This window comes from Nyctereutes procyonoides, unplaced genomic scaffold (assembly GCF_905146905.1).
Source record: "Nyctereutes procyonoides isolate TBG_1078 unplaced genomic scaffold, NYPRO_anot_genome, whole genome shotgun sequence".
NCBI lineage: Eukaryota > Metazoa > Chordata > Mammalia > Carnivora > Canidae > Nyctereutes > Nyctereutes procyonoides.
The window spans coordinates 84974686-85000713 of record NW_026575140.1 but is presented as its reverse complement, the minus strand read 5'-3'; the positions used below and the strand labels follow the sequence as shown (position 1 = coordinate 85000713).

General features: G+C 56.1%; 1 protein-coding gene across 1 annotated transcript in view; it reads right to left on the bottom strand.

The window, feature by feature from the left end:
* Window positions 1–885: 885 nt before the first annotated feature.
* ST14 (ST14 transmembrane serine protease matriptase) overlaps window positions 886–26028 on the bottom strand; it is a 36510-nt gene continuing 11367 nt past the window's right edge. The window contains exons 2-19 of the mRNA XM_055305609.1: window positions 15119–15278; window positions 14308–14435; window positions 14047–14117; window positions 13175–13332; window positions 12972–13007; window positions 12487–12727; window positions 10227–10366; window positions 9888–9985; window positions 9153–9262; window positions 8937–9067; window positions 7688–7792; window positions 7352–7462; window positions 7144–7257; window positions 6681–6803; window positions 6040–6226; window positions 2331–2605; window positions 1717–1853; window positions 886–1486 (exon numbers count right to left, since the gene is read on the bottom strand). Of these exons, the coding sequence (XP_055161584.1) occupies window positions 1325–1486; window positions 1717–1853; window positions 2331–2605; window positions 6040–6226; window positions 6681–6803; window positions 7144–7257; window positions 7352–7462; window positions 7688–7792; window positions 8937–9067; window positions 9153–9262; window positions 9888–9985; window positions 10227–10366; window positions 12487–12727; window positions 12972–13007; window positions 13175–13332; window positions 14047–14117; window positions 14308–14435; window positions 15119–15278 (2487 nt within the window). The 3' untranslated portion in view covers window positions 886–1324. The remainder of the gene's footprint in view (window positions 1487–1716; window positions 1854–2330; window positions 2606–6039; window positions 6227–6680; window positions 6804–7143; window positions 7258–7351; window positions 7463–7687; window positions 7793–8936; window positions 9068–9152; window positions 9263–9887; window positions 9986–10226; window positions 10367–12486; window positions 12728–12971; window positions 13008–13174; window positions 13333–14046; window positions 14118–14307; window positions 14436–15118; window positions 15279–26028) is intronic.

Sequence of the window (26028 nt, the reverse complement as noted above, 5' to 3'; positions counted from 1 at the left end):
CGAGAGCAAAGCATTCAGGCTGAAATCAGAGGCAGCTCAGGTCCTCCAAGAAGCCGGTCCAGATGGCTGTGACCTGACTGTCCCTCCCTCTGGTTCCCACACTCATGCAAGGCAACGACTATTCGTTCAGCAAACGCGTACTAGCATCTTCTAGGAGCCAGTTTGGGCCAGGGATACGGTGACAGCCAGGAGCAGCCCATCATTGTTCATGGCTGGCCGGCTCCTCTCTCTAAGCCCCGCCTTTCGCCAGCCCAACTCGCATTGTGCCTTGGCGAACAGAAGGCTCTCACATGTCCCTTGGAGAATTCCCTGAGCCCTCCACCCCGCAGACGGTTGATGCTACCGCTCTGTGTCACTCCGAGCAAGGAGAGAGAGAATATTCTAATAAGGAGACACCAAGGAAGGTGCACTGGAGGTGTGAGAACACTTCAGGAAAACGCTGGGCCTCCTGCGCGGCTCAGGGACCCTCTGCTGGGCCCACCCTGGACCGCGTGGCTTTGCGTGTACCCTCATGCCTGCGTGCACAGGTGCACACACGGATGCACAGATCACCCTTGACCCCCTGCACGGCCTCAGGGAAAGCCGCACTTCCTCCTTCTTCCTGGGGCGCAGCTCCCCCTCTCCTAGGGCACCCAGGCTGGGCAGAGGCCGCACCCCCCGCCTCCTCTCGGCCCCACGTACCCTTCCTTCCAGGGCACCAGGCCCTGCTCTCAGAAGCGAACATGGGCCCCTACTGCCTGGAGGGGACCACAGGGCGCCGTGGCCCCTGCTCTTAGCCCGACTCCAGCGTCTGTGCTGAGGGCAATTTCAATCCAGCTTACTGCTTGCAACTGGGGTAGGAGGAAGGCGGAAAGGGCGCCCGCAGTAAGACCAGTGAGAAAACAATTTACCTAAAAACAATTTACTCATACACACAAATACACACACTGAAGCCCACCCTAGGAGCTGGTAAAAATTCAGATCTTAGGCCCGTGTGTCTTCCAGAGTCTCGCCTGGGTTTCCTGAAGTGCGAGCCTAGGAACCGACAGGGCGCCACGGCCCCGCGGCAGGGATCCCGGGGCAGCCCTGCAGGGCCCCTGCGCCCGGGGGCAAGGCGGGCAGGTCTGCGGGCCGGGAGGCTGTGTCCTCACGCCTGCGGCCCCGCCCGGCCAGCGTCCTCCTCCCACCTGCATGCGCTGCTCTGGAGGCCGGGGCGCCCTCTCCGGAGGCCTGGGGATTGGGTTCACAGTCTGGGTTCCGGGGCGCCCAAGTCAGGGGTGCGGTGAGCGGTCCTGTCCTTGGCCGGCACGTGCGCACGCTGGGGTGGCCGCGGATGGCCCTGCACCTACACCCCAGTCTCCTCTCTGATCCAGTCCCGAAATACAGCGAGCCTCGTGTACACGCCCGGCTTGTCCCTCTGGGCGCAGCCGTCGCCCCAGCTCACCACGCCGGCCTGGAAGATCCGCCCGTCCGCCTCCACGCTGGACAGGGGGCCCCCGGAGTCGCCCTGCGGGGAGACCCGCGCCGAGGTGTGAGGGCCCGTCCCGCCCCCTTGCCCAGGGCCCCGCCCCCTGCCCGGCCCCGCCCATCGCCCTGGACTCCGCCCCCTGGCCGGGCTTCGCCCCGCCTCCTCCCCTGGGGCCCGCCCCCATCCCGGGCCCCGCCCCCTACCCCTGGGGCCCCGCCCCCTCGCCTCAGGCCCCGCCCCCGCCGGGCCCGCCCCCGCCACGCCCGCACCTGGCAGGCGTCCATGCCGCCGCTGAGGTAGCCCACGCACATCATGCGCGGGGTGATCTGCTGCGGGAGCAGGCTCTCACAGGTGGTCTGGTTGATGACGCGGATCTCGCCCTTCTGCAGGACCAGCGCGCCGGAGCCTGCGCGGGGGACGAGGCTGACGCGGGCCATCCCACGGCAGGGGCCTCGCAGCCCCAAGGGCTCCAGGAGCTGCTGCCGCCCAACCGAGGGGCCGTGCTGCAGCCCTGCGGGTCACCGCGCGGCAGGGGGCGGGGGACGGGGCGTCGCCGGGAAGCGGTGTGGGAAGGGGCAGGAGGGGGCGCCCCGGGTCGTAAGGCAGGAGCGCCCCAAGTCAGGGTCTTCTTTATCCGCTCTGCGCTCTACAGAGCCCGCAGCGCTGTCGCATAACTGAGCTTCCCATACAGGTCTCCCCACCACCGGCCTTGGGACGGAGGCAGAAGGACGGGGAGCCCGGGCTCCCGCCCAGGCCTGCATCACACGCGGCTGCCTCCAGGGGCCTGGCCGGCCTTCCACCCGGAGCCCGGCGCCGCTTCGCTCCTGGACACCTGGCCCCGCCAGCGGGGGGGGGGGGGGGGGGGCGGTGTCAGCCCACTCACCTCCTTCCTGCGTGTGACCCCAGCCGGTGACCCAGATGGCCTTGCCGGCGGGGAAGCTGTGCGAGGTCTCGGGCAGGCAGATGGGCCGCACGGTGCTGCTGTACTCGGCCGGCTTCTCCAGCTCCAGCAGCGCAATGTCATAGTCGAAGGTGAAGTCGTTGAAGTAAGGGTGGGAGATGATGCGCTTGAGGCCGAGCTCCTGCACCCCAGTGGCGCTGCGCTTGCTCTGGTCATGCAGGCCCAGGAAGGCGGTCCACACCATGTGGTCCGAGTACCTGGGACAGGAGCCCCGGCAGCTGCGGTGAGCCGAGCGCCCACCGAGGCCGGCCACCTGCTGCTGCCCCCGTGGCCAGTGGGCCGAGGCTTCCGAGCGGCTGCAGCCCTCCACCGAAACCGCTGGTGGCTGCCGCCAAGCACTCATCCCCTTCGACCCCCTTGTTTCCTTCTTTTAATACATTTTCTTCTGATGCCAAAAATATATTTCTTAGGGCAGCCCAGGTGGCTCAGCGGTTTAGCGCTGCCTTCCACCCAGGGTGTGATCCTGGAGACCCGGGATCAAGTCCCGCATCAAGCTCTCTGCGTGGAGCCTGCTTCTCCCTCTGCCTGTGTCTCTGCCTCTCTCTCTGTGTCTCTCGTGAATTAAACACACACACACACACACACACACATATATATATATTAGTGATCTGATATTCCACAGAAGGCATAACACAGAACTCAACACAGACTCTTTTAACAGCGGTATGTACTCTAAGAACAAAATGAGTTGGGAAATAGGCTGAACCACGTCTACGAGGTTTGCTATTGGTAGTGGGACACGAGTCACAACTCCAAACGGTACCCTGTATACTGGCAGACTGAACACATAAGGATGACACACTGACACTGCTGGGAGCTAATCCCCGGTGTGGGGGAGGAGATACAAAGACAGTAGGGGAGAAGGGCGTGCAATCAGAGGTAGCAAGAAAAGCTCAGGATTTTTCCAAAAAATGATCCCAAAACAATGACATCCCCAATAGCACCCAGAACATCAGATGCTCCTGCTCCCATAGGCACTCCCAGGTCTCCCTCCCCTGCCCAGGGCCCGATTCTCAACTCCTACCCGCAGGGCTTAGGTAACCTGTGCACCATCCATCCCCACACAGCACACACCGTGGGCGCATGTACGTATGTGCATGTGCACGTGTACATTCACGTGTATGTGTGCGTGTATACATGTGTGTGCATGCAAGTGCACGGGCACATATACATGTATGTGCACGCATGTGTGCACATGTGTGGATGTGCGCCTACATGTATGTGCATATATGTGTGTGTGTGTGCGTGTACGCATGTGTGTGCATGAGCACACATGACGTAGCAGGTCCCCCCCACCCCAGAAGCCTGGGAAGTGCAGGGAAGAAGCCTGATCCATCTGGGGCCCCCGCAGTAACCACAGCAACAGTGTTGCCTGCATGGACCACACTCTCTCAAGGAAGACTGGGAATCAAGAGGAGATTGGGACGCCTGGGTGGCTCAGCGGTTAAGCATCTGCCTTCAGCCCAGGGCATGATCTTGGAGTCCTGGGATCGAGTCCCACATCGGGCTCCCCGCATGGAGCCTGTTTCTCCCTCTGCCTGTGTCTCTGCCTCTCTCTCTCTCTCTCTCTCTGTCTTTCATTAATAAAAAAAAAAAAAGGAATCAAGAGAAGATGGAAGAGGAAATGAAAAATTCAGTGATGAAGCAAGACAAGGAGGGAGAAGGAACCGAGGGTGGGGGGCGGCATACGTGGGGATCCAGGCTTGCCATGCCGAGGGTCTGGAAGCAGCGGGGTTGTGGCAACTCTGAGGACGCCGAGTGCCCCGGGCTGGGTCCCACTCACGGGATCCCTGGCGGGAAGGCTAATTCCAGGCCTGGGCCTGTGCAAATACAAGACGCGCCGAGAGCCCCTGGGAAGGCCCGAAAGCACAGAAGTGGCTCAAAAGAACCAAAGAATGGGGGCCGATCAAAGGGACACGGGGCCATGCTTGAGGAGACAGCAGTGTCAAATCTGGAAGAGTCTGAGCCACAAGCAGGGCATTGGGTTACAACCCGAGGAGACGCGAGTGTGCGAGAGTCCACACGGATATCAATAGCGTGGAAGGGAAGGGCCGAAGCTTCCTCACAGAAGGGCTGCACGCTGCCTCAGTCCCAAAGAATAAAGAAAGGGGGGCTTGAGCGCGGGGAGCCCTGGCAAGCACCGCGTGGGCCCAAGGAGAAAGACCCACATTAACCGGCGATGTCAGGCCGGCATCCTGGGCCTGCTGACGGGGCGCGACCTTCTTTCCAAACCCTCAGAAGCCGTGTCTAATATCACACGAACATGAGACGAGCCCGGGGGGGAGGGGCATTCGACAGGACCCCTGGCCTCCAGACTGTCACGATCACAGAAACAAAGACGCAGCCTGATCGCAGCCTGGGGACACGGGACAACAGAAGGCAAAGTGGTAACGCAGACGGGCTCCGGCGCCCAGGGGAGCTGAGTGTGCAAGCCACGGAAGGCCAGGTGAGCCCGCGGGGGCTCCGGGGCTCCTAGCAGGGGCCCCAGGTGGGCCTCGCTGTGCGGGGGCCACACCGGTGCACGGCCAGGGAAACCGGGTGACGGCGTGCGGAACCCCGTCTCTATCCCAGGGTAATCAGTGTTACAAGTTCTGCAGTGAGCTCTCACCCTCCCGAAGAGGATCAAAACCACTTTTGCCAGGGGCAGAGCAAAGTGTGACAAAAACGAGGGAGGGGGCCAGCTGGGGTGCGCTGCCCTTCAGCCCAGCAGGGCCCCGGGGACAAGGGCCCTGACCCGGCTCCCCCACCCCCGCCTGACCTCCGAGTGACCTCCATCAGCCACGCCCGCGTGCACCTGCCTGGGCCCTGGCTCTCCTGCCAGCCGCAGGAGGGGGACTACAGCCCAGCCACCCTCCTTTGCGCAGCCAGCAGAGGGTGGGGATCCTCCGGAAGGCTCTGCTCCCTCCCCTGTGCCTGTTCCTCCGGGAGGAAGGGGTCCCAACAGACTCCCTCGACGGCCGGCGGCCAGAGGGCCTGGGCAGGCTGGCACGAGGACACAAGGAGCCCCGGGCCTGGGCAGGCCACCTGCCCCCGCGCCCCCGTCCTGGGAGGCCAGCATGACCCCTCCTGAGAGACCTTCCCCATGCCAGGCTGGGTGTGCCCGAGGATGCGAGGCTCCCATGGGCAGAGCACACGGCGTGCCAGGTGCAGAGCCTCTCAGGAGCAAGAGCACGTCATTCTCACAACTCCAAGGACAGGAACTCATGGTGTCCCCCTTACTGCGGAGGGACCTGAGGCCCAGGAGGCGAGCATGACTTGCCCAAGGTCACCAGGCAAGCAGGGCTGGAGCGTGAATGTGAGTCTTGAGTCAGCCAGTGCCGAGGAGCCCCCGTGCACACTGACCCCCACGAGCCTTGGCATCCGCACGCGGGCTCTAGTCTCTCTGTGCCACTCGCTAGCTGCGTGCCCTCGAGCTCCTGTCCTTACCTCCCTGACCCTCCATTTCTGGAAAATGGGGATGTAATGGGAGCAGGTGCAGTCACACGGTAACTGGGCTTCTGGAGGGGCATCCGGATACCGCGGTACCTAAGTCTGTGTCTGTGATCACTGCTGTGAAGCCCCAGCGGCGCCAACCTGGCATGACGTACACTCGGGGAGAAAGAAAACACAGAAGGGATGCCTGCCGGCCTACCTGAATCCTCGGTCGTCAATGAAGCAGTGAGCGGCCGACACCAGCCAGTTGGGAGAGATGATGGAAGCCCCGCACACGTGGCCCTGGCCCAGCACGTGGAGGCTCACCTGCCAGGGCCACTCGCCTTCGTCCGCATTCGTGCCCCCAACGACCCGAGACTGCCTGGTGAACGATCGCAGCCCACAGTCTGGGAGAAGCAGAAAACCCAAAGGTCAGAGGGTCGGGGTCTGGGCACCGGCGCCCAGCTGAGCCAGAGGCCGTGGGAGGCTGTCCCCTTTCGGGGGGGACCCCCTACAGGTATCTCTGAGACCCGGAGACCCCACTGACTTTCACCTGGCCCCTCTCCTTGCCCCAGACCCCAAACCCTCTCACTCCCACCTCCCCATTCCTGCCCAAATGCGTTTGGAGGCCTTCGGACACCTGCTGGTTTGCCTGGATTTAATTTGAGTGTCATTTGCCTAGACTTCCTTGCTGACAGACGAGAGCTGGCCCAGGGGACAGCAATCATCCTTCCCCCCCGGGCAGACACACACTGTCACCAGGGGAGAGCTGGGTGAGTGAGGCACTGGCATGACTGGCACCTCTGTAGAGGCCTTGCCCAGTGAACAACCTGCACAACCGTGCGCAGCGGCCCTGCTCACCGCAATCCTTCTCATCCGAGCCGTCACTACAGTCCTTCTTCCCATCACACTCGGGGTTGCTCTTGCTCAAACAGAGCCCATTGTGGCAGCGATAGGTGTGTTTGGTGCAGGCCACAGTTCTCACTGCACAGCAAGAGGTATAAGGGGCAGAGAATCAGTTCCTTGGCAGCACCCAACCAGAAACCTGATGACCCGTCCACCTTACGCCCCTCATCAGGCTGGCCCCACCCATCCACACCCATGCCCACGCCCACGTGCTCCCAGCCCCACCGGAGGTTCTCCACCTTCTGGAACATTCTCCCCCCACCAACACACTTTCTCATCACGCTTCACACATAGGGTGGTTTGTGCTCATCAACCTTGGGACACCCTACAGTGTGAGCGAGGCCACGGCTGCCTCCTCCTTCCTGGTCCCACCAGGAGAGAAGTCCCTAAAGGAAGGTGGGGCTGGGCCAGGCCTCACCCAGGTCACACGTGGCCTCATCGGATCCGTCCCCGCAGTTGTCCGTCCCGTCACACTGCTGGTTCTGTGGGAGGCACTTCCCGTTGCCACACCTGAAGGTCTGAGCTGGGCAGCCTGGGGGCGGGAGGCACAAACACTGAGCGGTGGCCCAGCGGCCCCTGCTGAGGGTGGGCCGCAGGGAGGCCGGCCAGCCCCGCCCCACACTCACTGCACTCCTGCTCGTCGCTGTTGTCTCCGCAGTCGTTCACGCTGTCGCACACCCAGAAGAGGGGCTTGCAGAACTTGTTCTTGCACGTGAACTGGTAGGTGGCGTTGCATTCTAAAGGGAGCGGGGGGGGGGGGGGGCAGCGTGAGCCGGGCTCCAGGCCTCCAGTGCAAACTGCTCCCCAGGGAAGCAGCGGCAACCACAGCTGCTGGGGGGCAGGGGGCTCCCCGGCTATGGAACCGACCCCAGGACTGCAGAAACACTGTGCCATTCGCTCAGAGGGAGGAGGGAGGGAGGGCAGGGGGCGGGGGGGGCGGGGGGGGGGCATAGGGCACTCACGGCAGTTGAGCTCGTCGCTGTAGTCCGTGCAGTCAGCCCAGCCGTCACAGCGCAGCTCATTCCGGATGCATCTCCCCGTGTGACACATGAACTTCCCCGGGCACGCTGCGGGGGACAGGGTGGGCCTCAGGTCCGCGGCCACCGGCCCCGCCATCCACGCTGGCCGCCCTCCCTCGGGGCCACCCTCACGGCCACACTGACGACCAAACAGGACCCTGTCCCCCAGCCGGCCCTTGGTGTAGAGGGGCAGGGGTCCCGGGCCCCAGCGGGCTGGCGCAGCGGGGACCTACCACCCAAGGCCGGCCCGGGTGGCCAGCCGCAGAGCCACAGCGAGGGGCCCTCCTGGCCGCCCGGCCGCAGCCCCAGGGGGCTCCACACAAGGTGGACGGAGGCAGCCACTGTGCCCTGTCCCCCGGCCCGTGTCCCCGGCCGCCCACACCCGCTGAGTGCTAGGCTCCCCCAGCCCCACTCGGAGCAGCGGTAGCCTGGCAGACGGGTGATGCGTGCACCCGCTCCGCGTGTCAGGCGGCATCCCGAGATTTCCTGAGTTCTGAGGCTGGAAACGTGTCAGCCCGCTGATGTCACAAGGCCGGTGACAGAGCCAGGCCGGGGGCGGGCGGCGCTCCTGGCTCCTCGCCAGGAGTTCTAGTTACTGATCAGAGGGGTCGTTCGCCTCGTCCCGCTCCGGGAGCCGAGCCGAGCAGGAGCCCGCAACTTAAGTCTGGATCCTGTGCAGACGGGAACCGTCTCCATGACGTCGGGCGGAACCAAACCGTCAGCGCCAATGTGGGAAAACCGCCATGCGCGGGAATGAAAGGGAGAGACCACCCGACTGTCGGAGCTCAGGGTAGTCACTGCGGCGCCCACGCCCCGTGGATTCTCACGTGTCTCAGAATCGCGCTACTAGTCCCAAAGGCGCTAAAAGGCCACAAAGTCAGGCACAGATTGGCAGGGTCAAGGCCATGCTGGAACAACGGGACAGACGGCTCGGGGGCCAGGGGGACCCTTTGGGCCCCGGTGCCTCGCAGGGGCTACAGGGCGCTGTGCGGACCAAGCACTCACTGCCGCCTTCTCCAGTAAATGCATCTATGGCAGGGTTTTATTTTTCCCTCAAAAGGCTGCCGGAGTGGTACACACCCCGCGTGCCCTGGTGTCTCGGAACTAGGGGAGCACAAGGCTAGGAAGACCCAGCTGGAAGGTCCATCCAGCCCCTCTAGCCGGGCTGCTCCCCCTGGAGACGTGTACTCACGATCACTGGAATCGTATGACAAGTACTCGGCCAAGAACCCCGTGTCGGTGTAGGACTGGTCGGAGTGGAAGCGAACGGTGATCTTGTTGCTCCTGCTGGCGACCACAAACTGGGGCCTCTCTCCGCAGTACCTGGAGGGGGTGCTCGACGGTAGGAAGAGGGTCCTGCGGGGTTGGGGGCAACCCCCCCCAGCACCGGCCGCCCCAGGGCGCTCACTTCTCCCCGTTGACCTCCACGTAGTCCTTGGAGCAGGTGCCCGGGGGGGTGTTGGGCTCCAGCATGTAGAAGGCCTTGAAGAGCACCTTCACGTTCTGGTGGCTGGGCACCTAGGGAGGGACACGCGCTGGGTCTCTGTGGCTTCCCCGAAACCCAGCGCCGCCTGGGCTGTGGGCGGGGGCCCGCGGGCAGCACGGAACACGCAGCAGGAGGGATGCGGGTTGGCCGTTTGGAAGAACCTCCAGGCTCAGAGGCGAGAGGCACCCGGTTCCCCTAGAGAGCGTGCGGGCCTCCCGGCGCCGTCAAGGAAAGGGCAGCCGGGGCAGCCAGGATGGCGCGAGGGCGGCCTGGGCGCCAGGACACTGGTCCAGCTCGCCGCCCTTTAGCGATTGCTTTCTCCGCGCTCGCACACATTCTGCGACTTTACCTGACTTTACCTCTGAGAGGCCCACTCGCCGTCACCCCCCTTCCACCCGGGAGCAGGCCGAGGCACGGGGGGACCGGCCCGGGTCCCCCAGGCAGTCCCGAGCAGGAGCTAGGATTCCAGCGGCTTCTGCGGAGCCGCAAGCTCGCGCCCCTGCCCCTGCCCCGCACTGCAGGCTGCCGAGTTGGCTCTGGGGGCAGCTTGGGAGCCCACCTCCTCTCCCTGCCCTCCTCTTGCCATCCCGGGGCGCCCCCTCCCCCTGCCCTCCATCTCCCCCGCCCCTGCCCTCCCGGGCACCCGCCGGCTCCTACCTCAATGTCCCAGGTGCAGTTCATGTTGGGCGGGTAGTGGCCAGGATAGTAGGGGCTGCTAAAGGTCCCCTGGCTGCCGCGTAAGGAGCCGCCACAGCCTGAAAGGAGAGGCAGGAGACGGGCCTGAGCACCGAGGACCCCGTGGCCGGGTGGTCTGACGCCGGGGCCTGACCCTCCAGGGAGGCCTCCCAACCCACACAGGAGGTGAAAGGCCCCGCGGCTCCGAGCTTCGGACCTCTGTCACCGACCTCTGTCACCGACCCCGGCCAGTTCCCAGCCGGACCGCCCGGCCCCTGGGCCCCGCCAGCCCCGCCTGGGCCCCGTCGCGCCCGTCCTTACTGCTTAGCTTAGGCAGCTGGAAGAATGTGGCCTCAAAGCCAGGGTGTCGCCGCTCCGTGTTGGTGATCAGCGTGACGAGCAGGACGTTCTGGGAGGAGAGGAAGGTCAGGTTGTAGGAGGGAGGGTAGGTGCCACACAGCCTGCGGGGGCAGAAGGGGCGCGTGTTACGGGGAGCACACAGACCCCGCGCCCGGCCCTGGTCCCATCCAGGCCCTGGTCCCTCAAGAGCCCCTCCCTGCATAAACGACCTGAACACGGATTTAGTTAAAACCACAAAAGCTCAGGGGCGCCTGGGTGGCTCAGTCGATGAAGCATCTGCCTTCGGCTCCGGTCACGGTCCCGGGGTCCTGCACGGCCTCCCCGCTCAGCGGAAGCGTCCCCTCCCTCGGCTGGTCCCCCTGCTTATGCCTGGTCTTGCTCTCTCTCTTTTTCTCAAATCAATAAATGCAATTTTTATTTTATTTTATTATTTTATTAAATTTTTATTCATGAGAGACACAGAGAGAGGGAGAGGCAGAGACACAGGCAGAGGGAGAAGCAGGCTCCCTGCAGGGAGCCCAATGTAGGACTCGATCCCGGGACTCCAGGGTCACGCCCTGGGCTGAAGGCGGCGCTAAACCGCTGAGCCACCAGGGCTGCCCTAAATGCAATATTTTAAAAAGTAAAAACAACAACAACAACAAAAAAAAAACAGCAAAAACTCACAAACCTCCAATGTCTGACTACAGAAGATTCGTTAAACTATGGACTAAATGATAACAATAAATAAATAAATAAATAAATAAATAAATAAATAAATAAATAAATAAAATATAAATAAATAAATCATAATAATAACAGTAACAGTGAGAGCTCCCCCAGCACCCGGGAACACGCCAGGCTCCGTGCTCAGCTGCGTATCTGTGAGTTCTTCCTAACAACTCTACCGAGTAAATACTAGCCGCTCCCCCCCCCTGGATTCCACAAATAAGGAAACTGAGGCACAGGCAGTAAAATAACTCGCCCAAGGGTCCACAGTTAATAAGTGGAGGGGCTGAAAACAAAACTTGGGCATCCAGGCTCCGGAACCCACGCAGCTGACGCCCGAGTCACTGGCCTCTACGCGCCGCCAGGTGATGCAACTGTCACCGAGGAAAGAGCCGAGCCGACTGACTGGGACAGACCATCACGCGTACACCCGCACAGCACGTGCGTGGACGGGCCTTCGACACGAATGTGACGTGATTACGTCCAGGTGGGACAGTCACGATGGGGGCTTGAGCTCTCAGGCGGGGCTATTCCCCGCCTTCTCCCCCCGGAACCCTGTGCTGCCTTCGTCGTACAACCCAGAAGCCAGAGGGGGACCGCGCCCCGCACACACACTGGAGCCGGTTGCCCAGCGGCGGCCACAGACGCTCCCATCCCGGCCGGAGCCGGGACGTTACCCCATTATTCACCATGAAACGTCTGCCCCGCTCATTTCCGCGGGCGGCAGGAGAAGGTGGCCCACTGAGGCAGGCGCCGTGAGCCGCGCGAGCACCCCGGCACCCCAGCTCAGCAGGTCAGCAGGTGCACGTTGTGGCCACTGGGCCGTACCGCCCCTGGACACGCTGTCCCCGGGACTGGGAGCCCCCGGAGCGGCCGATCACCCTGGGGCAAGCCCTTCGCACGCACACACTCAACACGGAGCCCACTCCCTAACGGCCTCCTCCCTGGCTCGTCCACTCCCTAACCACCTCCTCCCCGAGGCTCGTTCCGGGGCTGGTCTCCAGGCCACCATCACCAGCCCTAGCACCCCACCACCAGGTGCCAGGCGACGAGACACGGCACTGTGCCCCAGAACCCCCCGGAATTATGCAACCAGCGACCCGAAACCTGCGGAGCTGCCTTGCCTTGTCTTGCCCGGAAACCACGACAAAGGCCCTTGCCCATGTTCCCTCCACCCCCGGGCCTCCTGGCGACCCGGGGCTCCCCTGTGGCCCCGCCCACGGGAACTGTGGGTCACAGAAGATCTCTTCAACGGCAGCGTCTCCCGATCCATCGACCTCCACATAACTGGTAACAATGTGGGGTCTGCACCCCCACCCCGCCCCTCGGCCCCGGGGTGACCTCCTTGCCCGGCCCACCTGCGGACGTCACCTCCGAGCTCTGCAGGAGCTCACACTGAGGACCACGCACCCTGACCTCTGATGCCCGGTGGCGTGCAGGGGCCCAGCATCGGCCGCAGCTCCAGCCCACGATCCCCTCCCCCCGCCCACCTCCACGCCCCCGGGACACTCACTGCACCACGGCCCGGGGTTCCACGGGGCTCAGGGTGTCATACACCATGACCAGGTCGCTGCCCCGGTCGTCACAGGTCGCGACGTCAAAGCTGCGGAAGGTGAGGCTCAGCACGAAGTCGGCATCCCCGCGCAGGGTCCACTGGCAGCGGGCCCGGGCCGGGTACGGGCTGTCGGGGAAGCCGGGCGTGGTGAAGCGCATCAGCTCCCCACTCCGGGCATGCAGGGCGAAGCTGCAGCTGTCTGCGTGGGACACAGAGAGGTCGTGGGGGCAGCGCTGGGCAGAGGCGGCCAGAGGTGGCGGGGGCAGCCACCCAGGGCCTTCCTGGCGCTGCACCTGGGCCTGGGCCCTCTGAGGTGTCCCCGGCCTCCCTGGACCCCCGACGGATGGAAGACGGGGCTTCTCGCGGCCTGGGACAGGTGGGGGCTGTATGCCCGCGTGGGGAGGCACCCCCCCTCTGGTCTGGGAGGAGGACAGGATACTTACTGTCCTGGGCGGTCTGTACTGTTCTGGGGTCAGTGGCTGAAGAAGAAGGAGGAGGACAGAGCGGTTACCGACGTGCAAGGTCCCCGCTCCTGCTTCCTTGCTCCCGGCGCGGGCATCCTCTCGTCCCTGCACCTGCTCGGGAGCGCGGCCTGCGCCTCCCCCCACTGCCCGGCAACTGCCCACGCCTGGCGCCCCGTACTCACGGAAGGCCACCACCGAGGTGAGCACGAAGGAGTTGAGGGCGCGGGCTCGGGGCGGCAGCACGGCCGCCCGCTCCTGGGCCATGACGCGCTCGGCATCCTCCACCAGGTACTGGGGGATGCTGAACTCGGACCAGTAGTAGGCGATGATGCTGCCCTCGCTGGGGGAGAGGCATGAGGCTGGGGCGCGGCTGGGCACCGGGCTCCCCCTGTCCCCATCCCCCCCCCCAGGTGCCGGGTGCAGATGGGACGGCTTGGGCCCCGACACCCTCCTCCAGGCAGGGGCCCGCCCCAGATTCCTCACGCTTGCCCTCCCTTGGATCCCTGAAGCCAGAGCCCGTACCCTGTTCCCTCTCCTCTCGGTCTCGGCACCCACCCGGACGTGTGCTGGGGCCGCTCGGGGCTGGGGAGCTGGGCAGCAGCCTGGGCTGCGGGCGCCCAGCTCTCCGGGAGCTGGGCACACTGACCCCCAAGCCCCCGGCTCTGTCTCCTTGACTCGGAGACGGGATGAGAATGCCACCTGCCACACGGCGTTCGTACACAGTAAATCAAACAAAACCGAAAGTCCCCTTGAGATAGTCTATTTTTAAAAAACAGTGTGTTGAAGGCGGTTAAGGAAGGAAAATGTGGAGCCTCGCTGAAGCCCTCCAAGCCCAGATTTGGAAAAGTAACAAACGGTCACCACCGTTACTGAGCCGCTTATGCGGCAGACAAGCCACCTGCCCTGGCCCCGGGTCCCCTGGCCACTTCCTTACGGTCGCCCTGCCTGGGAGGGCGCACAACAGCGGCTCCGAGAGACAAATAGGCCTGGCTCTCCAGGCCCACTCCTCCGCCTGCGAGCTCCCTGCCCCACCAGCCCTCTCCCCAGCACCCACCTGAAGGCGGTCACCATCGACTTCTTGTGGTAGGGGCCCAGGGACGGCACCCCACTGTACAACAGCTTGAGCTGGGGAAAGGAGACAGGGCTCACAGGCGGGCCGGAGAGCGGCAACAGCACCCCCCGACCTGCGCCCCCTTCCCAGGCGCCTGCCAGGGATCTGGGAGGGAAGGGAGCCGTGTCCTTTGGGTCTGGGTGAGGGCGGGTGCGCCAGGGGTGACAGCAGGGACGGGGCTCCCTGCCCTGGGACCGGACTCACCGCTTCCTTCACCTTGTTGGCCAGGTTTGCAAACTCAGTGGAGTTGGAGTTCTCGTAGGCATCCACGAAGTTCTCGTTGGTGATCCTCAGGTAGCCATTGAAGATCTTCTGAACCCGCATGTTCTGGTCTATGGGAGGCAGAGAAAGAGGGTGCTCAGCGGTGGTCACCATCACCCCCAGTGTCCTCAAGCTGCCCTCGTAGCCCTCGGGGAGTGAATGCCAGGAGGGGCCCGGAGGGGCCTGGAGGGACCAGGAGGGATCAGGAGGGGCCAGAAGGGACCAGGCAGGGCCAGGCGGGGCCAGGAGGGGCCAGGAGGGATCAGGAGGGACCAGGAGGGGCCAGGAATGACCAGGAGGGACCAGGAGCAACCAGGAGGGACCAGGAGGGGCCAGGAGGGGCCAGGAGTGGCCAGGAGGGGCCAGGAGCAACCAGGAGTGACCAGGAGGGACCAGGAGGGACCAGGAGGAGCCAGGAGGGACCAGGAGGGGCCAGGAGGGACCAGGAGCTATGAGGAGGGACTGGGAGCGACCAGGAGGGACCAGGAGGGGCCAGGAGGGACCAGGAGGGACCAGGAGGGGCCAGGAGGGGGCCAGGAGCCACCAGGAGGGGCCAGGAGACACATGGCCTGGGGCCAGCCCTCCACCCTTAGGGCTTGAAAGAGCCAGGAGAGACAGGGCCCCAGACGCTTCCTCGGCTGCCCCCAGCTGCCCCAGTTGTCTCCCTCGCGCCACACCCGTGGGCCCCGCACCTATCCCGGAGAGGAGCACTGTCCCGCCCTCCCCCCCAGGGCCAAGCCCTGGCCCTACTCACACTGGAAGTGCCACATCAGGAGGCAAGCCACGAGGGAAAGCAGGACCAGGCCGGCCAGCCCGGTCACCAGCAGCACCCAGCGCTTGGGGCCCCGCTTCTCCACCTTCCTGGTGTTGTTGACCGGCAGGAACTCCACGCCCTCCTCGACGCCACTCATGCTCTGAACAGAGAGACGCAAAGCGGCTCAGGGACGGCCGTGACCTGGGCGGGCAGCTCCCGCGTGGACAGCGGGCCAGGAGAAGCCCCCGCGCCCTGGGCCGGCAGCGCCACGCTCAGAGGGCTTTCCAGCTGACAGGTCCCAGCAAAATGACACAGGCGGGCTAAGCCCAGCCGTGAGTCACCCCAACCAGGTGGACGCCCGGGGGGGCGGGGCGGACCGGCCACCAGGGCGTGTCACCTCCTCCAGGTGCACAGAGGCTCCCCCCCCCGCCGCCCTCCCCCCGCCGCCTAGCCAACGCTGAGCCAGCCCCACGGAAGCTCGGCAATAAGGCGGAACCCGCCAGGCCCAGGGGACACGCCGTCTGTTTCCCACCTTAAGTGTCCCTGTCCGGGATCCCCAGGTGATGTGGGGCCCGTCTCTCCGGGAACCCACACCCACACTCACGCCCAGGACAAGGACGGGAAAGAGCAAGACTTGCGACAAACGGGAGGGCAGCTTACCCGGGCTCCTCCCGGAGAGGGCCGGAGAGGGCCAGGGAAGCAAGGACAAGGACACACGCACCCGAGGGCCAAGAGGAAACTGTCCTGCCCTGTGACACGCACTCCGCGTGCCCTTAACCCCGGAGAGGAGCTCCGGCCCCTCAGGGGTGACCCACTCCAAAAGGGGACATGACAAAGGCAAGAGCCCCCACGTCCCAACCCCCCAGACGCGGCCGTGTGCGGTCCCAGGTGGGGTTTTCCTCTGGTGCCCACCTCACGCTCCACCGCGTGCGGGAACTGACACGGCTGGTCTTGTCACGCGGGAGCACCATCTGGGAACTCCACCACTCTGAGCCCCCCCATTCCTGCCACGCTGGGTCCTCCTATTTCTGTTCTTCAACTGGTTCCTGCTGCGACTTGAATATTGCAGCAGGAACACAGCCCCTACCTTGGGCCTCGGATTGCAACGTGTAAGTATATCAAATCAACGTGCTCTGTCCCTTAAACCAACACAACGTTCCACGTCAATTATGTCTCCATAAAATACGTTTTTAAAAAGGAATGAAACACACCCCAGAGGTGACCGCTTAAAGTGCTTTCACCAACTGCTTATTTTGGAATTTATCTCCGTATTTCCAGGTAATATGCCAATAGCACTATCTCTTGATTCATCTATTCAAAAATATAATCATCTGACTTCCTATTATGATCATGTGAATTCTAATATCTTTCTTTCTTTGGGTGGCTCAACTGGTTGAGCATCTGCCTTCAGCTCAGGTCCTGATGTCAGGGGTCGTGGGATTGAGCCCCACATTGGGTCCCTGCTCACTGAGGAGCCTGCCTCTCCCGCTGCTTGGGCTCTGTCTCTTGCTCTTGCTCTCTGTCAAATAAATAAATAAAATTTAAAAATAATAATAACCATATCCTTCTTTCCTTTTGTATCTCCCATCCCCCCCAATAGTTATAGGGCTAAAATTTGTTTTTTTAAAAATCATATCCATACTCAGCTGACCCTGGCAGGGTTAGAGATGTCCACCCCCAACACAGTCAAAAATCCACATATAACTTTTGACTCCCTCAAAACTACTCATAGCTCTACTGGTGACCAGAAGGCTTACTGATTAACACATATTTTGTACGTTATACGAATTACAAACTGTACAATAAAGTAAGCTAGAAAAAAAGAATGTTAAGAAACTCATAAGGAAAATACATTTATAGGACTAAACTGTGTTTATTAAAAAAAAAAAAAAACCAGGATCCCTGGGTGGCGCAGCGGTTTAGCGCCTGCCTTTGGCCCGGGGCGTGATCCTGGAGACCCGGGATCGAATCCCACGTCGGGCTCCCGGTGCATGGAGCCTGCTTCTCCCTCTGCCTATGTCTCTGCCTCTCTCTCTCTCTCTCTCTCTCTCTCTCTCTCTCTGTGTGTGTGTGACTATCATAAATAAATAAAAAAAAAAACAACCCACATATAAGTGGGACCACACAATTCAAACTGTGTTGTTCAGAGGTCAACCATATTAGTCTTTGAAAATATTGTTCTTTATTGTTTCCTTCCCAGTACAACTAATTTATTTCCCCTGCTGCAGAATTCATTTACTTGGATTTCTTTTGAACATATACCCAGGGCTTCCTAGACAATCTTAGAGCCCTGCAGTACTTTTCTAATCTTCCACATAGAAAGTCTGTCAAATAACCTCTCACTTCATTTTTTTTCCTGGAATCTTCCCTCCTCTGTCCTTTCCCATAACTATTGTCTGGAACTTCCTTCAATAGCATCCAGGGAATTTCCTTCCTCTCCGTCTTCTGTTAAAACCCCTATTCCTCAGGGATGCCTGGGTGGCTCAGCAGTTGACCATCTGCCTTCAGCCCAGGCCATGATCCTGGAGTCCCGGGATCAAGTCCCACGTCAGGCCCCTTGCATGGAGCCTGCTTCTCCCTCTGCCTGTGTCTCTGCCTCTCTCTCTGTCTCTCTCTTGAATAAATAAATAAAATATTAAAAAAAAAAAACTCTTCCCTGGATTCCATGTCTTCATCTTTCTTGGATTACTTCATTTGGGAGAAATACACACTTCACTAGCTTCTCAAGAGGAAAATTTTTTGAGATGTTGCACACTTCTGAAAGTACCTTACCTCTGTATGCACATTTGTTGATAGTTTGGCTGGGTATCGAACTATAGGTTTCAAATCATTTTCACTTAAAATTTTGAAGGCTCCACTGTTTTTTTAGCTCCCAGTTTTGCTTTGGAGAAATACAAGAACAGTACAAATCCATTGTTTCTTATTCATAATTTGTTATCCCTCTCTGAAAGCTTTGAGGATGTGCTTTAAATTGAGTCTTTAAATTTCATTATCCTGAGCTCTCTCCACCGGCCCTTTGAATTTGGAGATTCATTATCTTTCAGCCTGGGAAACTTTCTTGTACAGGCATACCTTGTTTTATTGTGCTTTGCTTTATTGCACTTCACAGGTAATGCACTTTTTACTAATTGAAGATTTGTGGCACCATGAGTCAAGCAAGTCTTTGAGTGCCATTTTTCCAATAGCATTTGCTCACTTCATGTTTCCATGTCACATTTTGCTAATTCTCACAAGACTTCAAACTTCTTCATTATTAGTATATCTCTTATGGTGATCTGTGATCAGTGATTATGATTCACTGACAGTTCAGATGATGTTTGACATATCTTAATAATAAAGTATTTTTAAGTTAAGGTATGTACATTGTTTTTTAGACATGATGCACACTTAGTAGACTACAGTATAATGTAAGCATAACTTTTATAAGCACAAAGAAGCCAAAAAATTCATTTGACTTGCTTTATTTGCCATTTGCTTTATTGCAATCACCTGAAACTGAATCCACAACATCTCCAAAGTATGCTTGTATTATTTCTTAAATTATGTCCTCCCCTTCATTTTCTCTAGTCTTTCTGCAATTCCTATTATATTGATTCTCTACTTATACATTCTCACTATTATCCATCTCATTGGGGTTTTTTTAAGTAATCTGTACACCCAACATGGGGCTCGAACCCATCACCCCAAGATCAAGAGTCACACACCAGCCAGGCACCACCCCCTCATTGTTTAACTTTTCCACTGAATTTTTCATTTCTGCTGTTAACTAATTTCCAAGAGTACTTTCTTATTCTCTGAATTTTTCTCTTTCTTGTTTTCTGAACTTTGAATGCAAAATCTTCTCATCTTTGTGTTGCTGTCAAGTACCTTTTCTGTTTTGGACTTTCTTTTTCATGTTGAAGAAAGGATGTTAGATTGTTCATTCATATTTAGGAATGAGGTCCTAAAGACTGACTGGAAGCTCTGTGTGGATGTTTGCTACAGTCACTTCACCGTGGCTACAATTAAGTGGTGAGCTACTTTTTTTTTTTTTTTTTTAACTAGGCACTTCCAACTGTTAGACTATGTCTATCGTTTTTTCCTATGGGATGACTTAATTGCTCCACAGAATAATTTTCTAATCTCCTGGATAGAGTGATTTAAACCCAGCCACTAGCATTCTGGAATATGTGAAAGAAGAGGCCTTTGACTATTTTTCACCCCTCCCTACAGCCTTCCTCTGCACCTAACATCCTCAAGTCTAGAGAAATCTATTTCACATCCCTCATAGAGGACTGATGAGGTAGGAGTACATTGGTTTGCTATCTAAGTGGGGATCTGGGGATTCCTAACAATACCCTTCCATAGCTCTCCTTTATCTGATAGCCTGAGCCCAATTCCTGAACCTGATAGAGGACATTATCAAAGAACCCTGTAAGAATATTTCCAAGAGCTAAGGAGAGGCATATATCTTTAAATTCAACAGGCCCACTGAATAGTAAGAAAGATAAATGAAAAAGCACACTTAGCTGAATATATCACAATGAAATTTCAGGACACCAAGGATAGAGTAGATCCTTTGCATCTCTCCCTGGTGTTTTCTCCCTTCTCTCATATTTTACATTTCTTTGTCATTGGTTCTATTCTGGGACTTTTAAAACTTACTCCTGTGTAGCTTCTATGGAATTTTAAAAATGGCTTCACTGACATATCATTGACATAAATTATACATATTTAAAGTGTGCAATTCTTGGCATATATATATATACACCCATGAAACCATCACCACAATCAAGATAATAAACATATCTATCATCTTCTAAAGTTTCCTCTTGGCCCTCCCTTCCCATTCCTCCCTGATTCCCTCTCCAGTCCCAAAGCAACCACTTATCAGCTTCCTATCAGTAAAGACTAATTTGCTTTTTTCTAGGACTTTGTGTAAATGGCATTATTCAGCATGTACCATGTACTCCTTATTGTCTGGGCTCTTTTACTCAGCACAATATTTTGAAATTCATCCATGATATTACGTTCATTATGCTAATAGTGCATTCCTCTCTATTCTTGAGTAGTAGCCCATTGTATGTATGTACAATGATTTACTTATTCATCTGTTGAAAAACGTTTGGGTTGTTTCTAATTTGAGGCTATTACAAATAAAGCTGCTATAAACATTCCTGCACAAATCCTCTTATTGGCATATGCTTTCATTTCTCTTGGATAGATACCTACGAGTGGAATAGCAAGTTTGTGGGACAGGTATATTTTTAGTTTTTTAAGATGCCACCAACCTATTTTCCAAAGTGACTGTATCATTTTACATTCCCATCAGCAGCGTGCAAGGACTCCCATTGTCCACGTCCTAACCAAAATTTGGTATGGTCAATGTTTTTCATTTTACCCATTCTAATAGATATATAGTGGTATCTCACTGTGGTCTTAAGTTGCTTTTCCCTAATGACTAATGATGTTGAGCATCTTTTCATGTGCTTAATTACCATCTGTTTGTCTTCTTCGGGGAAGTGTCTTTTCAAATCTTTCCCTGATTTTTTTTTAAAGATTTTTATTTATTCATTCGAGAGAGAGAGAGAGCACAAGCAGGTGGAGAAGCAGGCACCCCATGGAGCAGAGCCCAACATGAGGCTCAACCCCAGGACCCTGGAATCATGACTTGAGCCAAAGGCAGCCGCTTAACTAACTGAGTCACCCAGGCGCCCTTTCCTCTAGTTTTTAAAGTTGGTTTGCTTATCTTCCTATTACTGAGCTTTGAGAGTTCTTTCCATATATTCTGGTTACAAGTCATTTAACAGATATATAATTTGCAAAGATTTTTCTCCTAGTCTGCAGCTTGTATTTTCTTTCTCTTAATAGAGTCTTTTGAAGAAGAGAAGTTTTTCATTTTGATGAAGTTTAATTTGTCAAGTTTTCATCTATGGATTGTGATTTTGGTGTTGTAGCTAAGAAATCTTTGCCTAATCCAAAACACCAAAGATTTTCTCCAATGTTTTCTTCCAACAGTTTTACAGTTTTAGATTTACATTTGGGCCTATAACCCAATTTGAGTTTTAAAATTTTTTATTTGGTGCAAGGTATAGATAAAAGTTCTTTTTTTTCTCTCTTTTTCTTTTCCTTTTTTTGTTTCTTTTTTATACAGATATAAAAGTTGTCTCTTTTATGAGTTGTCTCTGCACCTTTATCAAAAACCAGTCAGTTCCCCCTGCTTGTGCTCGCTCTGTGTGGCAAATAAATAAATAAAATCTTTCTTTTTTTTGGGGGGGTGGGGGGAGGGGGCAAGGACACAGCGGGGAGGGGGGCGGGGGGTGCAGGGGGAGGCGGGCGGGGGGTGCGGGGCAAATAAATAAAATCTTAAAAAAAAAATCAGTTGCCCAAGGCAGTGCCTGGCTGGCTCAGTTGGTAGACATGCAACTCTTGATCTCAGGGTCATGAGTTCAAGCCCCATGTTGGGGATAGAGCTTACTTAGAAAATAAAAAAGTTTAAAATTTTTTAAAAAAAATCCATTGTTCATATATTTGTGGGTCTATTTCCAGACTCCATTTGGCTCCATGGATCTATTTATGTGTGTTTATGCTAATATGATATCATCTTCACTACTGTAGCTTTGTAAGTCAAAAAAGCTATTGAAATATTCAGTGAGTGTAGCCAGGTTGCAGGATACACAGAAATTAAAAAGATTAATACATAAAAAAATCAATTGTATTTCTACATAATAACAATGATAATAACAATGACCAATTGGAAATTTAAAATTTTTTTAAATGCCATTTACAATAACATCAACGATATGAAATACTTAGGAGATAAATCTGACAAGATATATACAAGACCTGAACCCTAAAAAATACAAAACAGTACTGAGAGAAATTTTAAAAGACTTAAATACATCAAGTAATATCCCATGTTCATGGATTGGAGGACTCGATATACTTGTCTATTCTCCTCAAATTCATCTAGATATTCAATATAATCTTGATCAAAATCTCAGCAGGCTCAGGGCTCCTGGGTGACTCCTGGTTAAGCATCTGCCTTTGGCTCAGGTCATAATCCTAGGGTCCTGGGATTAAGCCCCCTGTCGGGCTCCTTGATCAGCAGGGAACCTGCTTCTCCCTCTGCCTCTGCTCCTCCCTCTTCCCTTGTCTCGTGTTCTCTCTCAAATAAATAAATAAATTTTTTTAAAAAAGAAAAGAAACATTGGTTAATAGATCAGATAATAATAATAAAAAAAAACCTCAGCAGGCTTTTGGAGAAATGGATAAATTGCTTCTGAAATTCATATGGAAATGCAAAATACTCTGAAGAAGAAGAAGAACAAAATTGGAGGACCAATGTCACCCAATCTCAAGCCTTATTATAAAAGCAATGAACCTTAAAAAAAAATCATGTATTTCATTTCCAAGAGTGATGTTTTATTCTTTGATGGTTACTTTTTAGAGCAGCCTTTTCTTATGAATGCACTACCTTCTTGCTCTTTCTTAGGATACCAACTCGATTTTATTTTACATTCAGAACTTTGTCTTTGCCTCTCTCTTTCAGGGTATAGATTTTCATTAAATGCCCAATAGTCCTTGGTAGTCTAATCATGTTTTAAAATGAAAAAAAAATAGTAAGGTTTTGGCTAGGCTCTTTGGATAAAGTGTATGTTTACATATATTAGACGAAATGTAACAAAATAATAGCTTATTAAGTTTATTTTCAATTTTCAGAGTAGCTGCACTCTTTTTTCTTACATGACCCTCACAACAATCCTGTAATCATTCATGACTGGTGCCATCACTCCCGCTCTATAGATAAGGCAGGGAGACTGCCCATGATGACTGCAAGATCACGCAGCCTCTTGGTGGCAGACCCAGATTTGATCCTGTTTTTCTGCCTCCCAATGAGAGCAGTTTCAGGAATTCAGGAAGCAGGTGTTAAGGGAAACGGAAAGCAAGTTCCTTGGGAAGGGGAAAGTGGCTGACAGCATGGACAGTGCACCCCAGGGGCGACCCCCAGCCTTGCTATAGAGCAAAGCTGTCAGCACTGGGACTGGCTCAATGGCAGGGCCCTGGTTCCCCCTGCTGGGGCTCCAGTCAGCCCGGACCTGCTGTTTAATCAGTAACTGGACGGCTGCCTTTTACAACCTTACTCTCAGCTCCATTCTTAGGCATACGAGGGATCACCCTGCCTAACCTAGTCACTTTATTGATAAGGAACTGAGGCTGACAGAGAGGGAGTGTCCTGTCCAAAGTCACAAAGCCAGCGAGGTCAGTAAGCAGCAAAGTTGAGATAAGAGCCACATCCTTCAACCCTAAACGGGGTTTCAGGCCTGCACACCGTCCATCAGCCTCCAGAGGAGGAGGTGGCAGGGAGCTCCCACCCACTAGGTCTCAAGTGCATCCGTAACCATCTCTCCGTACATAACAATCTCTCTGCAGGGCCATAAAGCTAACGGAAGACAAAGCGTGCCAGTGCCTGCTTCCGCCTCTCCTTTCTCTCTTTCATAAGAGTAAATACATCAGCAGGTGCGCCTAAGAACTCAGTGCTGGGAAGCCAGGTGCTTGCTTATGAACAGAGACAGAGGCCCCATAACTCTCAGGGCCAATTCCACCAGCCAGTTCAAGTCGGATCACGGCCAGAGTCCCTAGAAACACAGCAGGGCTCAAGGCCAGCTCCGACAAGAGAGCAAGGAATGATTTCCCGAAGGACAGATGCCCAGAAAGGCCTGGAGCCCACACACAGTGAAACGCAGAGGGTCGGAGGGGGAGAACCCAAGCGATGGGTTGCACAGACAAGATCACATTACCACTTTTTCCATCCAACGTCCTGGAGGAAACAGGGGGCAGAGGCCAGAAAATCAGGAGGGAGGGTATGTAAGCCTTGAAGAATATTTACTTTCTGTTGTTTTAAGCACACAAGTACAAATTGAAACATATCTTCCCCCAGGATAGTGACTATGCAAAAGAAAATGACTGGGGTGCCTGGGTGGCTCAGGTCATGATCTTGAGGTCCTAGGATCGAGCCCTGCAGGGGACTCTTTGCTCAATGGGGAGCCTGCTTCTCTCTCTCCTTCAGCCCCTCCACCTGCTTATGCTCTCTCTGTTTTTTGTTTTTTGTTTTTTAACATTTTATTTATTTATTCATGAGACAGAGAGAGAGAGAGAGAGAGAGAGGCAGAAACACAGGCAGAGGAAGAGGCAGGCTCCATGCAGGGAGCCCGATGTGGGACTTGATCCTGAGACCCCAGGATCACGCCCTGGGCCAAAGGGAGGCGCTCAACCGCTGAGCCACCCAGGCGTCCCCCCACCTTTCAAATAAAATCTTAAAAAAAAAAAAAAAGAAAAAAAGAAAGAAAAGAAAATGACTTACAGAAGGTATTTGATGATATAGGAAAGACTCCTGCAGTCACCTGACTCCCATCCAGTAAAAATCTCCCCAGAACTGAAAACTAACTGCTAAGCAAACAAAACTTGGTGTCCAAGTCAACCAAAAAAGTCCTTCCACTTTGAAAGGAACCTTCTCCTGGGTCCCCTGTCATCAGCTCCAACTCTCCGGGACCCTCCCCCGGGCTGCAGGGACCCGCAAACCCTAAGCCAGAACTTGCCTCTGGCAGCTTGGAATGTGGTCTTTACTAGAGAAAAGCAACTGGTAAGTGCATACATTTATAAACAGCAAAAATAATACTGACTATCCAAAAATCTACACAAGATTTCAATCAGAGCAGATGGAGAGAAAAATGAATCATCCAGAAATCTGCCAGACTTTTTTTTTTTTTTTTTTTTTTTTTTTTTTGTGGAGATTGTTCCTCATTTGGTGATGGTCGGGTGTGACCTGATGGGAAGGCAGGGTATGAAACTAAACACTGAAGCAGTCACTTTTGGAGTCGTGGGATGACATTACACAACGCCTGGTAATCTGCTTCTGCTGCTGAAGATCAAGATCAAGGGGCAGAGGTGAAGTCACTGGATGGAGACACAGGTGTTTTGCTCAGTCCTGAGACGAGGACAAGGGTGGCCGGCTTCACGTGCCACTGCCAGCTCCGTCGCTGACTTGCGACACACGCTCTTCACCCACAGCTCCGCGGACTAGTGTGCCCACCACCAGGGGAGACGGATCCCACCTCCATCCATGATGTCACTGCCACCACCCCAGTCATGCAAACGTCCCTCCGATCGTTCAAGCAGGAGAGGACAGTCTGAGCCTCTGCAGTGGTTTACCAAAGTGAGGACTGTTCTGGAGCACTCGAAGATGCCCTCCTTGGCTGGGAGCAAGACAAAGCCCGCGGAACTCTCGGGGCCACCCCGATGCCTGTTGGGGTCAGAGCCTGGCCAAAGTCCCCAGAAACAGAGCACGGCTCCAAGCCTCCTGAGACGACAGAGCAAGGAATGACCTCTAAACCCCAGCACTGAGTGTGTCACCCTGGACGACGCTGAGCACGGACACACCCAGCAGACACAGCAGAGGTGACGCTGGAGAAAGGCCTCTTTCTCCAGCAGCTGATTTCGCAGGGAGGTGGGTCCCTACTGAGCTGGGCTCTCTCCAGCCCCGGCGGCCACGGACGGGGACAGCCAGCGCGCGGCCAGGGACTTCACCGGCACAGAGAGGGCACCGGATTTGTTCATCACAGGATGACCGAGGGGACAAAAGAGAAAGGAGAGAGAGCCCGCGCTCAAAGCCTCCACCTGCCCTGCTCTCCAAGCTGTGGCGAGTGATCCCACGGAAGCTGGCGTCGCGGGAAACCCACGGGGGGCAACGGTTCCCGTGCTCACACCACTTCGGCGTTTCCCAGACCCGTGGGGCCGCGAAGAACAGTAGAATAAAGCGGAGCAGACACGGTGCTTGCCCGCGGCTCGTGCCAGGCCCACTGGACGGTCTGAGGCTGCAGGGCCGGGGGGGGGGGCAGTCGGGAAGCTGAACAGACCCCCCCCCAACACCC